Source organism: Mesoplodon densirostris, chromosome 13 (genome assembly GCF_025265405.1).
Source record: "Mesoplodon densirostris isolate mMesDen1 chromosome 13, mMesDen1 primary haplotype, whole genome shotgun sequence".
Lineage (NCBI taxonomy): Eukaryota > Metazoa > Chordata > Mammalia > Artiodactyla > Ziphiidae > Mesoplodon > Mesoplodon densirostris.
In genome coordinates this window covers 86,684,161-86,700,084 of record NC_082673.1, presented here as the reverse complement: position 1 = coordinate 86,700,084, position 15,924 = coordinate 86,684,161, and the positions used below count along the sequence as shown (strand labels likewise).

The following is a 15,924-nucleotide window of genomic DNA, read 5'->3' as shown; positions in this document are numbered from 1 at the left end:
CCGTCCTAAAGTTCCTGCTCGTTTAGGATTAGTTCCACACAGGGGCGCTGCTGACCGTGCTCTGTAAGCACCCACACCCGCTCACTGCGGCACTGCCGCGGCCCTCTGGGACACGGGCCTTTATTCCTTGCACTTCTGAGATGGAGAAACACGTATCTGACAAACGCAAAAGTGCCCACTGCAGGAGGAGAAGACCATGTCTTTAGGGGGCATCACGGGAGGATAAGGAAAAGCAAACCTAGCAGAAGTTGTTCTGTGCTTTTAACACAATGCTCCCGCCACGGTACCCTGTAAAAACTGAACGCCTCGAGGGAATGTGTCTTTGAGGTAAGAAAGTGACAATTTAACGATGCACAAGACTGTTTCCGAAATTCCAAGGCTAGGAAGCGTGTTGTGTGAGCTTCTAGCCGAAGGAATAAACCGCATCCTCCGGGGGCGCACTGAATTACAATCACAAAGCACCAGCAAGTGATGAAAAGAGAAGGAACTGAATAATACCGTCCGAGGGGATGATGACCTTTATGTTCAACAACAAATTACAGAGGCATGAAAATCGGGTTTCTACTCTGACAGTGCCCCTGCTTCCCGCAGAGGCCTTTATAATTAACCTTTTATGTGGCGGCGTACTTTTGGCATAACATGTTCATATTTATTGGTCCATAATTGAGTTGGATAAATCATTTTCAAAGCTGGAATTTGTGCTGAGGCTTGACTTCTTGTGAGCTGTGAGTTGCAGCCATATATGGTTCTCAAGTGTGCAGAATTTAGAGCTGGGCTGAAATAACAAGCCTTTGTTTTTCTAGTTTATATTAAAGTAGAAGAGATGGAAATGGGCAGCCTTTGTTAAGCAATATACAAATCATTTGTTTTCTGTTATGAGGAGACAAAGAGATTGACTTTCTTTCCCTTTTTCAAACACTTTCCAAATTAAAAAGCATAGCATTTTATAAAACATTTCATGAAACACAAAGTTGTACAAAAAAGAAAAAAAAAGAGAGATGATTTTCAAGTTCTCAAGTGAATTCATTTACTGACTAGGCACATTGGTGAGTTGATTATTCTTAAGCAGTCCATAATTGGAAGGAAAGTTCCTGAAAGAGAGGAAAGTGATATATATTTGTATACTTCAAGTAACAAATTATTTACACTCTGGTGGGAATGGCAGGATTTAGGCAGAGGAAGCAGGCAAACTGAAATTTGATAGAAATGAGAATACTTATGGAAAACAATGCAAAAGAGAATGGTAGAGATTAAGGACATACAATATTTGTGTTCAGTTAGGCAGATGAGTGATTAAACAGTATATGGTGATGATCAGACTCCTCCCCGTCACGACACGTACGGGTAGGAGGCTTTCAGGATGGCCACGCCTCTTTTCACACGGAACTTCCCGTACTAAAATGTGCAGTGGCTTCCTATGGATACACACTGGTACTGTCCTTGCCTTCCTGCCACCTGAGAAGAGACTCAGCTTTCAGGTATATTTAAACAAAATTTTATTTACTAACTAACACCAAACAATATATTCTGACGTGCTAATGACAACAAAACGGTTGTTTCAAAACCCAAGCGGCAACCAGAAGGAAACAAAACGCAAAACAGAACCTAATCACAAGAGAAGATGTGGCCTTCGCCACACTTGCTCCTCACTGCTCTGGTCCCAGATGCGCGGGGGAGGGGGACCGTCCTCGAGGAGGCTCCCTGTGATGTGACCCAGCCCCCCCACCCCTCCCGCCTCCCCCCCATCCCCCTCCGGCATCTGCCCCTTAGCTCCCAGCAACTGCTTACTCGTCCCCAGACACACGTGGCCCCTCCCTTCCTCCCTCCGACCTGCACCAGCCTGGCAACTCTGACATCTCCTCCTCCCGTGTCTGCTTCACGATTTCGACCTAACTGTAAAGCCCGCTTCAGGTTTCTCCTCCTCTGTGAAGCCTTGCCCTCCTCGCCCTTCCTCGGCCAGAGCTCGTGACCTGTGCCTGTGCACCCTCTGCCCTCACCTTGCCTGTCATGACCGCTCGTGGAGCCAGGGACAGTGAGCCTCAGCCCCCGCACACGGCACCGGTGTGCCAGGACGAACCAGACACAGACAGTTATTGTAAAGGCTAATACTTAAAAAAAGGAAACAGCGAATACAGTACATCTAGTCATTAGGGCGCTGTTAAATTCATCAGTGGCTATTTCTTGAATGGCTTGACCACTGCGTGCTCTTAAATGACACATGACGGACTTGCTCCTGACCCCCAAGGACTCCCCGGGGCTGGAGGACAACCCACATGTCAATCAGCAGATCAGAATTAGGGGTTCGCCACTTGGGTGTCACTGGCCAGTACTCTCAGAGTGAAGAGAGACAAGGGTTCTTTGGGCAGAAGGAGAGAGAGAAGATCTTGAGGAACCGGCAGGCTCTGGTTACCCAGAGGAGAGGAGAAGGTGGGCAAAGATACGGCAGACGGAAGGGCCAGCTGGGGTCCGGCTTCCTCAGAGAGACCGCGGGTCCCTTAAGAGCAGAGGCCTCCCTTTCCCGGGTGCGTCCACAGTGCTGAGCACAGGGCCTGCCACTGCAGGTCAGCCTTAGAATCCATCGGCTCACGAAAGGAGGCTCCAGGAGTGAGAGGAGACCAGCGGGAGCCCGAGGAAGGCTGGTCTTTCACCACCACCCCTGTAGGACACAGCCGAGCGCCCAGAGCTGTCCTCACTCACTCGCTCACACGGGGACCCAGCCCACCACGTGCCCACCTCCGTGGGAAAGAAAGACCACTGTGAACCCACTCTGCGCGGGTGAGTTTTCTGTGTGGCCGCCCCCGCGCAGGTGCTAACAGTTGTACGCGGTGGTGGAGAGTATAGCACTGAGGGTTCAAGTTTCCTTCAGAAAAGCATATTAAGATACACCATTGCCTCTACGGGGAGCAATACAGTAATAACTCTAAGAAAATGTAATGACTCAATAGATCTACCTTAGAATCTTATTCTACAGACGTATGTGAATGTGCACAAGAACAGAGATGAAGGGCTGCGCTTTCTAGCACTGTCTTTAATGAATGCAAAGTACTGGAAGCAAAACTACTTGTCAACAGTTGTTTAAATTATGGTGCGTTCATATAAAGATTATTCAGCCAATAAAAAGAAAAACACACCTTTAGAATTTAAAATGATAGAAAACGAACTCAAAGATATACTCTAAAGTGAAACAAGGCAGGTATAAAAAACAGTGTACTGTTCTGTATGTTAAAAACAGTAACCATTAGTCTGTGCAGAAGCAAAGCACATGTTTTTCTATCTCTGAAAAAAAAAAAAAAAAAACAACCAAGACCAACAGCTGCCTCTGGGCATTTGAGGGCAGGGGTGGGAATTAAGACCAACTTTTCATTGTACCCTTTTTCCAAAGTTTTGGATTTTGTACCGAGCACATGCTATCACCTACTAAATTAAGGGCATGTTTTTGTTTTCCAACTTCTCCTTTTCCACTAAAAAAGCCAATGGTTACAGAAGTCAATTACCTCATTTCCACTGATAAACCAAACTAACAGTGAGAAGGGCTCAGTGTCAGTATTTTAAGAATTACAGCGTCGTCGTTTGCTCATTAATTCATTCAGTCATTCGCCCCTCAATGAGCACTGTCAGTCCCCGCTTTGCGCCAGGCACCTCGCTGGGATCTGGATGGAAAGTCAAATGAGACGTGGTTCCGTCTTTAAAGAACCTGAAGTGATGCCACTGGTGAGAAAGACAAACGCGTCAACAAGTGAGCAGAGACCCGGCTTCAGGAGGGCACCTCCAGCCCTGCGCCCGTCATGGTGGCGTCTGAGAGCCTGGTAGGTGCTAGGAAGTGCGGCAGGGAGCAGACGTGGGGAGGTGAGGAAAGGCGTGGATCTTGCCGTGGTGGTCGGGTGAGCTCTTACATACGTGCATACGCGAACGGCAACATTTAACAACCTGGTAAATTCTCTTCCAGTGGAAGAATGACTCTAACTTGACCCGATGAGGCCGGTGAAGTCCTAATCCACTGTCCCGTACCAGGAGACACAACGCCACCTTGTTCATTTCACTCACCACGTACATGACGGCTGTGCTAAGCCACGGTACCTGCACTGAAGATGCTCACATTCGGGGTCGGGGGGGAGGGATGGAGAGGAGAGGAAACGGTCAATTGCAGGACCCCACTCTGCAGGTGAGGGCCCTCCGGCAGGGATTCTGCACCCAGGGAGATGTGGAGACACTGGGCCAAGGAAGACTTCCTGAGCGAGGTGATGCTTCAAGTCTCACTCCAAAGTTGGACAGACCAGTACTGACCAGCTATATTGAGAGCTGGGGAGAAGAGTAGGGAAATGTGATTTCAGGCAGACAATGGCACAGATACCAAAGCACCACGAAGGGTACTTGAGAGCAAGGCTGGAGCACAGCAAGGCTGAGGGCGGTACGGCGGGTTGGGGGAGCGGCTGGAGGGGCAGGCCGGACCGGGAAGGACTCACGCTAAGACAAGAAAAACAGGTGCAGCAGTCGGTGCTGATCCCTGAAAGATAGCCAGATTCCTGGAATAAGAATCCCATTCAGAATCAACTTCAATTGGAAAGGATTTTCCATTAGATAGGGGGAGGATGGAATTCAGATTTTAAAATGTTCCACAACCTTCCTCAAAGATGGAAACAGAATCAAGCATAAAGTAGATTCTGTTATCTCCTGTTTTTGCGGTACACGGGCCTCTCACTGTTGCGGCCTCTCCCGTTGCGGAGCACAGGCTCTGGACGTGCAGGCCTAGCGGCCAGGGCTCACGGGCCCAGCCGCTCCGCGGCATGTATCTTCCCGGACCGGGGCACGAACCCGTGTCCCCTGCATCGGCAGGCGGACTCTCAACCACTGCGCCATCAGGGAAGCCCAGATTTTGTTATCTGAAACATAATGATGAATTTTTTCTTTTCTATTCCTACAACACAAATCAATATAAATAGTACATCACTATAAATAGTAGATATGGTTTGCATATAAAATAACCAACTTTATTATTTATACTTATCACATATAACCTGTAAAGCGGCTTAACTTGGTTAATTAGATTTTTGACTACATTTTAATTTTTTTCTTCAAATCATCTGTTTTAAATTCTGGGACCTGTCTCTGTACACAGTGACTAGAGTCACTGTCTAGTTTTGAGTTAGACTATTCCTATTTACATGAGTGATTTTTTTCTTCCTTTTTTGGGTCTCTGTGAGCTATTCCTAACCATCCCTAACACTGCCCATTAGGAATCATACTGTTCACACTGACAATGTCATTCTTTCACATTCACTGTCTTGCTCAGCGCTTTCGGCTGCCAAATCCTGTGCTAAGAGCTGGAACAAAAGGATGGAAAGGTTAGGCCCCCGTTTTTTAAGGCTCTCACCACCTGGCTATCAGATCAATAACCAGTGCAAACAGAGGTCTGTACAAAGTTCCTGCTGGAACGCAGGCTGAAAAAGGCACCACCTCTGCCTAGGGGGATGCAGCAGGGTCAGCTCAGTGGTGAAGAGGGTATTTATTACATTTCAGCGTGGGCTCACTGTATTTAAGCTTCTTAGCAGGACCTGCAAGATCCTTCATTCTGTGCCCCTTGCCCACACAGACAGCATCACCTACAGCTTTCTCTAATTACCTAAATAATCAAAATTTCCTAGATAACTGTGTTTTCTTATAATCCAAATATCTGCATAAAGCAACAAGCAAGAGCACGCACCTAGGTGTGTGCCAGGCATGCTTCTAATCCTCACAGCTATACTGAGGTAGATTTCACTATTGTGTCCATCGTATGGATGGGGAAACTGCAGTTGAGACTGAAGTTCAGTAAGGTTAAGTAACAAAGCTGGTAAATGACACAGCTAGGTACGACTGCTTCCAGGAAGACCCTCCCTACGTGGTTGCCTTCTACTGGTCCTTACAGCCCTGCTGGCACCCGTCCCACCTCTGCCACCCTGCCTGGCGTCCATGTCTCTCCCACGCTACACCTGTCGCCGCCCAGTCACTGGCGCCTGACTGGCCCACTTCCCCAGCAGACTGTTGTCCCCACTGCGTCTCCACTGCCTGCAGCATAGCAGATGCTCAGCCAACGTGTCTGCATGAATGTTGATACTTATTCAACTTGCAATATCTTGAACAAAGCAAGATTCAGAACCTAACTACAGCCAAAGAGTCTCTCCAGGGAGGAATCTGGGGCAGGGTGGGACAGAGACGGAGGGGCTACTTATCAATCACGACGTCTGCCAACAGTCAGTGTGGTAAGGCTCACTTCTAGGAATACAAGGCGACATAAAAGTTAGCCCCTGCCCTCAAGGAGCCTTTAACCTAATGGGAGAGCGAGTGCTATAGCCCAGAGAGCGGACAGTGTAACAGCACGGTTAGGACAAAGACTCTGGATCAGAGTGGACGGTCCAAAACTGGCTCTACCAGTCATAGGGCCTGGGATCCTACACAGTGATCTCACCTCTTGAAGCCTAAGCATCTTCCTCCGTAAAATGGAGATGACACTCACCTTCTTATCATTGTGAGGATTCAATGAAATCATTTATAGAAAGTGATTAAAGCACAGGCTTGGTCATAATGGCAACTTATAACCAATCTAAGTCACATGGTATCAATACTAAAATGAAGAAGTATAAACTATGCACACTATTTCAGAGAGCACGGAGGGATCGCGGTTTCACTGCTGAAGACACGGAAGGGAGGGCGTGGGACCGAGTCCTGAAGGATGGGCATGGTTTCTAGGGGCAAAGGCCCGGGGCAGCAAGTGCTGGTGTGGCATCTACCACCTCCATCCATGCTGAACTACTTGAGCGTAAGGTCCCCGTCCTATAGATCTTTGTGTTCCTGTTGCCTCCTTTGTATCTGGGGAAGAACTGGAGCTCAGTAAACATTGTCAAATGAGAAGATAAGCGAATCCCAAGGGGGTAGACAAAGGCCAGGGGAAAGATCTGGGAAGGATGCAGTGTGCGCTTAGGGACAGGAGAAGGCTGCTCGCCTGCAGGTCCTCCTATTGAAACAGGGAGAAATGAGGCTCAGTAGAGTATTTGCCGAATAGGGGAAGCCCTAGAAAGCCAAGCAGAAGAACTCCTGTCCAAGAGCATTCCTGGTGGTTCCTGACCTTTCTGGCTCACAACCCCTTTTTACAGTCCAATGGAGCTGTGGATTCTTTAATAAATGAAAATAAACATAAAATTGAACAAGTCCTATGAATTAGCTCTGAAGACCATCTGGGGATTTACCCTCCAGGGACCTGTCCATAATTTCTGATTAAAGAAACCTACACTTACTATTTAATATGCCAATTCCTAAAAAAAATAAAGAATAAAAAATAAATTACTTATTAAAGAAAACAGTGAAAAAATTTCAATATAACGTCGCGAACTGAAAAAATGTTATATATCACATTCCCTTTCTGTACAAGTAGAGAAACACCAAAAAAACCAACCAACCAAACAAAAAAAACCCAGAACACTTATTTTGATTTATGGGAGTGAAGAGAACTATTTTCTTCCTAAGAGTAATAATAAGTACAATAATAAGTATAAAATACACCTTATCATATTTATCTTATTAAAAGCAATAATTTGTTTTGGAAAACTCAAAGTTGAAAAGGACACACACACAAAATACTTTCACAAGATTAAGATGATTACTGTCAAAAATTTCCAGCACATCCATGTAATATTTTGCCTATGAATATATATAGAAAGAATATATACAGTCTTTTCTTTTTTTTTTTTTTTTTCTGTACGCGGGCCTCTCACTGCTGTGGCCTCTCCCGTTGCGGAGCACAGGCTCCGGACACACAGGCTCCGCGGCCATGGCTCGCGGGCCCAGCCGCTCCGTGGCACGTGGGATCTTCCAGGATCGGGGCACGAACCCGTGTCCCCTGCATCGGCAGGCGGACTCTCAACCACTGCGCCACCAGGGAAGCCCCTATACAGTCTATTTTTAAAAAATAAAATTGGGACTGGACGATGGGATCGCTAGCAGTAAACTGCTCTTTCACTTGATACTTTTGAAAACCTTTTCATGCTACCGACTAGCCTGTTACGTTTTTACTGAGGAAAGTAATGGAGTTAACTTACACAGTGTGATGGCCGAGCCTCCCACCTCTGCAGCTTACGCAGAGCTCCCTGGGTCTGACTTGCTTACATTACATTCAGGAAGTTAGTTAGTCACAGTCACTAGCGCTGGTGGTGGGAACAGGGTGGGAAATGTTCCACGCGACTTCAGAGAAGCACATCAAATGACTGGAACAAAGGCACTCACCTGTGTCTGCTGGACGGACACAACCTTCCTTTCACTTTCCAAGATGGCCAACATTTCCTAACAAAAGAAAAGACCTTTTTACTCAAAGAGAAGGAGACCCCTCAGAAAATAAAAATTAAACATTTTACATAATCTACAATTTAAAAAAACTTAGCCAAATGATTAAAGAAACACTTTATTAAATATTTGTCAGTTTTAAGAAGTGCCCTCAATTACTAACCAAAGAATGTATTACAAACAACTAGTTATGAGGTTTTACATTTGTTTAATAGGGAATAATTGGCCCCAATTAAACTGACTAAACTAAGGCTTTTTAGATTACTAAAACAAATTAAACTTTTTAAAATGAGAATTTAGGTGATCTTAAAACCTTTCTAAAATGGATAATGAAACTTGCTAAGTTGTAACCTCCCTGGGTTTATTAGTTATATTAAGATAAATTAAGTGAGATTAAAATCTTATTTGATTTATTTACCTTTGAAAATGAAGACCGTTTAAGGGTTACACATCCTCAGCCTTGGCGAGTGCGACCTCAATTAGTCAAGTCAGAATGTCTTTAAAAGCTTTGTGCTTATTGCTTCCAGCATGGAGCGAGGTGTTCATTAAGGTACCAAAATTCTCATAAAAAATCCAAAGTTGCACTAGTGAAAAAACGCTCAACAAGATGAAAACTGATCACATCTTTTTCAGAAAATCAGTAGTTATTTTAAAACCAGTTTTTAAACAAGATTTGGTTTTGCGTAGTTTTTAACGTGCCACTCAAGCAGCTTGATACCATTTGGACTCTTTAAACAGCATTTAAATCTACGGTGAGTATATAATGGTACATTTAATTTTATACCATGTTTTAAAATAAGTTGTACAATGTTTAGTGTGACCCTTTTTTGACAAGCGTTGTTAAATGAATCCTTTCCCTGTTTACGACTATTTATGAAGGCCTTTTTAAATAAGAGAGACATGAAATTGTTAGCTCACACACACAAAATTTCTTTCAAAAGTTTATTTAGTATCAAGCAAGAGGAGACTTTGCTTAACACTACAGAACATTTCAAGACTTGAGTTACAAAAGAATACCACATTATTTGCACTTGTAATTGGCTTCCCTTTTTACGCACGTTGGCAAGAGAAAAAAAAACAACTAGCATATGGCTGAAAGATAAAATAACTAAATTTCTATGGAAACCTTTAAAATGAAAGGTGAGGCTTATGTTAAAAGGATGGATTAACATATTTAGTAAACCTATCTTTTTTGTTTAACACTAGTTAATCAAAGTTATTTTTTTTTTCCTTTTGATGACCTATTTTTTCATATACAGACTGGAAATAACAAAATTTTACATGTCTTTTTTTTTTTTTCTGCCCAGGTTGATGTTTCAACAAAGTAATTTTAAATTCCATCCCTTCAGATGTTAAGCATTTTGATTTATTTAAAAAGGGATTGTTCATAGAAAACAATTACTTTGAACAGTATACAGGACTGGTGGAGACTGGCTATGTCACAACATCAGACAGTACAATCAGTATCTGCTGTATGGCTGGTCTCTGTAGACGCCCTTTGCTGTCCTCGCCGAGGGTGCCTTGTGTCTTGAGTTAGTCCACTCCTCTTGCCCTAAAGTCAGTCAGATGAATCACAGTTAGACCACTGCCAGCGATCCCACTGGCTTCATTTTTCAGAATCTAACTTAGCCCTGAACCAGTGGTAGATGACATATTGAAGGTATGTATCCCCCGAGGTCCTAAAAAAACCCAAGGGAATTCGCTTTAAAAAAAAAAATTATGAACACAATGGAAAATGGTCCTCTCACTAGCAAATCCTACCAGCCTGGGAAGACAAATAATTTTTGTATCTTAAATGGCAACCAACTTTGCAGGAACTTCCTTTCGGCCACTCATTTAACAAATGCTCGTAAACTCAAGCAGCAAATTGAACTGCCTCTTGCTAAACGTGAAGACATCTATGGATGGGAAAGAGACTGGGAAAAGGGTCACTTGGATTTCTTCTTCAAAAACAAAGAAAACACAGATACAAATTTGTGAAGGCAAAAGGAGAGAAAACTGGAGCGCAAAATGGAAACGGGCAGCTTGGGAGGGGGAAATGATGCCTCATTCTTCACAGGTCCTTCAAGGAAAGAGTAAATGAAAGTTGTATTGGGTGGAGAGTTATGCCTCAAAAATACTTCCTGGATGTGAAATAATCTCAATGACATAATGTCAAATTGCTTTCATCCTAATACTAAATCCATACCGAACGATGTTATTTGTAACAGAGGGACATTCAATCACTCCCATCTCTGGGCCCTCAGTGAGTGATCTGTGGGTCTTTGACAACAAACAGTTAACATCTGTGCTGCAACACACAGCGATTTAAAAGCCATGCCTCCACGGAGACCAATTTAAAGAAGCTGTGAAGGAAAAAATGCTGAAAATGACCTCTTATTTGATACAAACATGCAATCAACGTCATTCCCTCAAGCTAACTTGCATCAATTTAAGTAGACAGCATTCAGCAAGCCAAGGTATTTCTCTTAAGCATCTCTAACGAATAACAACAACAACGAAAAAACCAAGGTGCATCATCAAGGCTTGGGGCAGGTGATACAACAAAATGCACTTCAAAAGGAACACTGGAAAATGGTTTTTCAGTTATGTTCAGAGAAATGTCATAACATCCATTTAACGAGAATCCTGATTCACTTGCACTGGGCACAAAGCATTCATCAGAGCTTTGCAACTGACTGAAGCTTCGCATTCTCTGATCTCTGCCCCGTGGCAAAGGAGCTTCTTAGTATCGTTACGTTGCTGCCGCCAATTCTTTTAATTAAATCTGTCATCCTTCTGCATATTGAGACTCTGGATATGGGTTCCCCGGCATCTCAGCCAGCTCCCACTGAAATAAGTGGGGTTTCGATGTCTCCCTGTAAGCCTGAGAGAGCCGTGCATCTCCTTCCTGGCTCAGTGCTTCCGTAACCTTTACTGAATGATTCCCACCCTCATGTTTTCAGAGGATTTGAGATCGCGAATAAATTAAAATATAAAGATGGGGTGGGGGGTGGAATCACTGTAGGGCTGTAGTCTCAATTGCTTCATTTTCTTTACTGTCAAGAAGCAAAGACACTTCAAAGAGACCCATTCTATCAAGTGTCTGCAGTTTGGCAAATTGTTCAATAGTGAGAAAATCAGCACATGGCAATCATCCCAAACAGAAAATCTAAGTTTAGAATCTGAATTCCTGTAATCTCCTGCAAGTCTTTAGTCCTCTTTAAATATTAAATTTAAACCTTAAGGAGCTTCTGAAAATAGCTGGATGAGCACAGATGCACCGAGAGGGAGCTGCTATGTCAATTTCGGTCTGTATGAATTTCCCCTGAGTTAAGATCTTTAAGCTGTTTCTATGACCTTTCTATTTATGGCTCCACTCTGGCCATTTACTCACCGTAGGAATCATAAGTCTCTTCACTGAGTCCGTGTCCATAATCATAGTAATCAGCACCACTGTATCGAACAAAACAAAACAAGCAGAGAAAGACGAAAACACAGTTAGGACAAACTGACTTGCCTGTGAGTTTAAACCATACTCGAGGAAGAATTCTACAACTTAAAGATAACTAATAAAGGGCAGGGATAAACACTGAAAGGAATTCCCACAGAGAAGACAGAGGCCTTAGAATTATCACAGTCCCCTCTGTGGCCCCCGACTTTAATTCACAGTAAATCTGTCTGACACCTTAACCGCAGCAATTGGCCGGCCCACAGGGAGTGCGCCGATGGTGCCTGAGGGATGCAGAGTCCCTGTTCTGGAAGGATGAGTGGCCTGAGAGGTGGACAATCACAGCCTGTGCACCCGGAACCTGGGCTGGGCTCGTGTGAGGGACAGGAGGAAGGACAGCCACGGCTTCTTTCCAACCGATGCACAGTTCACGGAAGGCACAAACCTACGGACCAGACAACTCGATGCTGTGTGACCCGTGGGCAGTTCACTTTACAATAAAGTAACAACATTACGGGATGAAACGTTTTACTTGCCCAGCACCATCCCGTTACCATCGGGAGTGGCTGCCCAGCAGGACTGTGTGTGACAGGGGCAGGAAAGGCCCCTGCGGTCCAGTCAACAGCCCTGGCCAAGTCTGTGAGGACAGAGGCCAGGAATCTTTCCAAAGCACAGGCACAGCTGTATTCCAAGGCACAACACCCCTGAGACACCGGGAGGGAGGGGGTCTGGCACCACGGCCATCCTGTAGATGATGCAAAACAGGCTACACACACACGAAGTACGTGAATTAGGCATAACCTTTTACAGGAACGAATTTGTGGAAAATCTGGATAACTCGACCACAGTGGGTCATGCTAATAAACTAACAGAACTAATAGAAACTAATAGCATTAGTTTCTAATGCTATTCTGAGTATCTGAGGAGGGCTTTCACTCACTCTCTCCTGCTTTTTTCCCCTTTCCCACTCTTCTTAATTTTGTAGGGAAACAATCATCCTGAATTTGTTATCTTGGGTTGTCCTGGAAATAAAACATTGTCATTATTCCAACTTGATGCAATCAAGTAAGAAATTCTAATCAAAATGGACAATGATCCAGCTCAGCTGTTTAACACCCTAGGAAGCCACGGAGTGAGTAATAAAATCCATGCAGTGGGTGTCGCCTTGCACCAGCTCCGAGACCCCGCGAGCAGCCGTCACCTCAGCTCCTGAGGTGAGAAAGCAGGGCTGCCGTGCCCCATCTTACAGGCAAGGATACCGCAGATCACAACAGCTGGGACGCCAGCCTAAAATCTCACGGGGAACGTACAGGGGACACAACCGGCGAGACCCACACCTGGCCCTCTCCTCCCACCTTTGGTTTCTCGGGTAAATAGGACCAGAGGCTAATCATCAACTCCACTGACTACAGCCCAAGGAGACAGGTCCTATGAGGGAAAGGGCCCGAGGCGGGGAGCTGCGAGCCGGTCTGCCTCAGGCCTGGGGGGACGGCTCCGCCTTCTGCCAGAAATGTTCCCCTTCCCTCTCCTTCCAAGGGCCTCCCACCCACTCTTTAGCCTAACCGCCGCTTCCTCAGAGCGCACTGCCACCTCCCAGGGTTGGCTGCGTCCCCATCACAGCCCTCCCTCCGCGTCTCACCCCTCTCCTGGCCCCCACGGGCCCTCGCTCTCCAGGAACTGAGTGCCTGGGTGCAGAGGAAGGGGCACCTCCGCCCTCTGCTGTGTCCGGACAAGACGGCGATGCCTGAGCATGTTCTGAGAGCCCGGGTGAAGCTGAAGACGGGGTGAGCGGTGGGCGTGGCGTGCCGGGCACAGAGGCGGAAGCAGGCTGCAAGCCGAGTGTCTGTAAGGACTCGTGTTAAGCGGGGTGAATAAGCATTGATAAAAGGCCTGCGCTGGGATGTTCCTCAGCACAGAATGCCTCCTCCATGTGCGAACACAGGCCAGATTCTTGTTATCCTGGTTTCATCACGTCCTCAGAAGCTAATCAACACACTGCACCATGCCGGTGACGGTGTGAGCTTTCTGGCCTGGAGTGTACTGGGGGCTCCACTGGCTGCTTTAACTGGAGCCCAGGAACAGAGCAGTCCCTCCCACGGCTGACCTATTAGACCAGGCGGCGATCTGCAATTTTTCCGAGGACAGCTGAGAGCTGGCACTCACTCCTAGAGAGCCTCGGGAAAAGGGAGGGAGCCTGAGAGGAGTGGACTGTCCTGAGCTGGACCCCTGCCGTCCTGACAGCTCCTCCACAGGCACGAGCTCAAGGGTCTACGTGGAATCTCGGTACTTCGACGGACAAGGCTCAGTGACAGTGAGGGTGCCCCCCTCCCAGAGTCACACAGCTCATCGGGGCAGCGGCTGTGCTCAAGGCTCAGGACGCGCCTCTGCCCTGTGCTGAGCACCTACCCACGCTAGAGGCGGGCGGCGCTCGCCGTGCCCGGCCCCCTTAATCCGGTGGTTCCTGCTTGACTCCCACCTGCTCTGCCACTCTTCCAGAATGTCCTATTCGCTCCCCTGGGGCTTACGGGATCCCTCTTCACGCTCGGAGACAGAAGTCAGGGTCCACGCGAAACCCAATGCCATACGATCACAGCAAACTGTTTAACTGCCTAGTTCTCTCTCTGGTCTCAAATTCCTCCTCTCCCTTTCTGTAGTCCTAATTTTCCATCCAGGTATGATACACATTTATGGCGAGAAGAAAAGAGGGACTAGCTGAAAAAGGGACAGAGAGAGACCTTCATATTCAAGAAGGAAAAAAATCCAGCAAAAACAAGCAACAGCAAAAAAACATGGCATCCCTACCTCTTAAGATTTAGTAGCTTTCCATATGAGAACCGCTATTAAAGTAGAAAGTTTTTCTCGTCTTGCGGATAGAAATTTAGAAGCGAAGCTTTTGATAAAGTGTCATTTTGCCAAATACGGGTCAAGACATCTGAGTCTGAAACCTGGGCCTCCCAGGGCCGGGCAGACCTGGGGCAGCTGCCCGCCCCCACCGAGTCCGAGTGCCCCTCCCCCTGCCGAAGCCCACTGCGCTGGACTGCCCAGACGCTGCGCAGCCCTAACGTTCTCCGTGGCTCATGTACAGCATCTGGACACAAGCAGTCAACATAAATTCTCGTTTTGTTGAAAATAAATTGGCTAATGCTTCTGAAAAACTCAGCACTAAATTAAGTGAACCTCAGTCTTCTTTCCAAAGGTCAGAAGTTACATCATAATGGCTCCTTAGACAAATAGAGCTGCGATGCTCTTTAAAATTTTATCTTTGTTGCACGGGAACAATGAGAGTGACCCCTTCATAAAACGGAGAAGAATTCTCTTTACTGAGACAGGTCCCCACTGTTTAGCTTGGAACTGTCAGTGACAGGTACTGAGACCTATAAACAGGAGTCAAACAAGTGCTTTCTGACCAGACTAAGTCCTCTCTATTAAATGAAGTGAGCAGGAATGAACATCAGTGTCGACTGGAAATCCATCTGTGAAGTGCTCTAACATGGTTCAGCATAAAAAAATCAGGGGTGAGGAATGTTTCCCAATGAACAGGAGAATAAAAGGTAGCATAATTTGGTCCTGCAATGGTTTGGTGATAAGACAATCTTAGTTTTGACAAGTGAAAACTTTAAACTGACATCTGCTAACATTTCACCCAGTTTCTGATTATTTATTTCAAGACTGTCATCAAACCAAGAAGCTGGGAGCAGCTGAACCCCACTCTCGTACCTGTCAGTTCCATCTGAATTGCTTTTGCAGCATTTCATTTCGCGCACCTCAAATGTCTATTAACCAAAGACGTGTCCTACTTCCCAAGGATAAACTAAAAACCCAACATATGGCAGAGGGGAAAAATTCTAAAAGTGTCTTCCTTTATGTGTACAACACTTACAACACTGATAACATGCAAGAAAACGCGTTAGGCTGACCATGCCTCAACTCCACCACGAGGGGTCGAGGGAAGCCCCCTCCCTCAACAGATCAAGAATGGGCTCCCCTCGCTGGCACCAGGGCCACGTCTCCCCAGGCCTTCTATCTGTCCTCTGCGTTCTACTCCATATCAGGGTTGAAGGAAGTCCAAACGTTCAGCATGATTCCTGGCTTTCCTGGAGGTTCTCGATCCCATCAACCAGAGTCAAGAAATAGGCCCGGCACTGGACGGAAACACGGGGGGCAAGGAGCAAACGGCAGCG

At 46.1% G+C, this 15,924-nt stretch overlaps 1 protein-coding gene across 2 annotated transcripts in view; it reads right to left on the bottom strand.

The window, feature by feature from the left end:
* Nucleotides 1-540: 540 nt before the first annotated feature.
* Nucleotides 541-15,924, bottom strand: part of KHDRBS3 (KH RNA binding domain containing, signal transduction associated 3) — a 162,921-nt gene continuing 147,537 nt past the window's right edge. The window contains exons 8-11 of one of the 2 annotated variants that reach the window (XR_009534071.1): nt 11,690-11,748; nt 9,716-9,865; nt 8,257-8,313; nt 541-1,091 (exon numbers count right to left, since the gene is read on the bottom strand). Coding sequence is in view for 1 of the 2 variants with exons in the window: in XM_060115848.1 (XP_059971831.1) it covers nt 9,774-9,865; nt 11,690-11,748 (151 nt within the window). In the remaining variant the exon portion in view is untranslated. Of the gene's footprint in view, nt 1,092-8,256; nt 8,314-9,283; nt 9,866-11,689; nt 11,749-15,924 lie in introns of those variants that run through there. The other variant, XM_060115848.1, reaches the window with a different exon arrangement.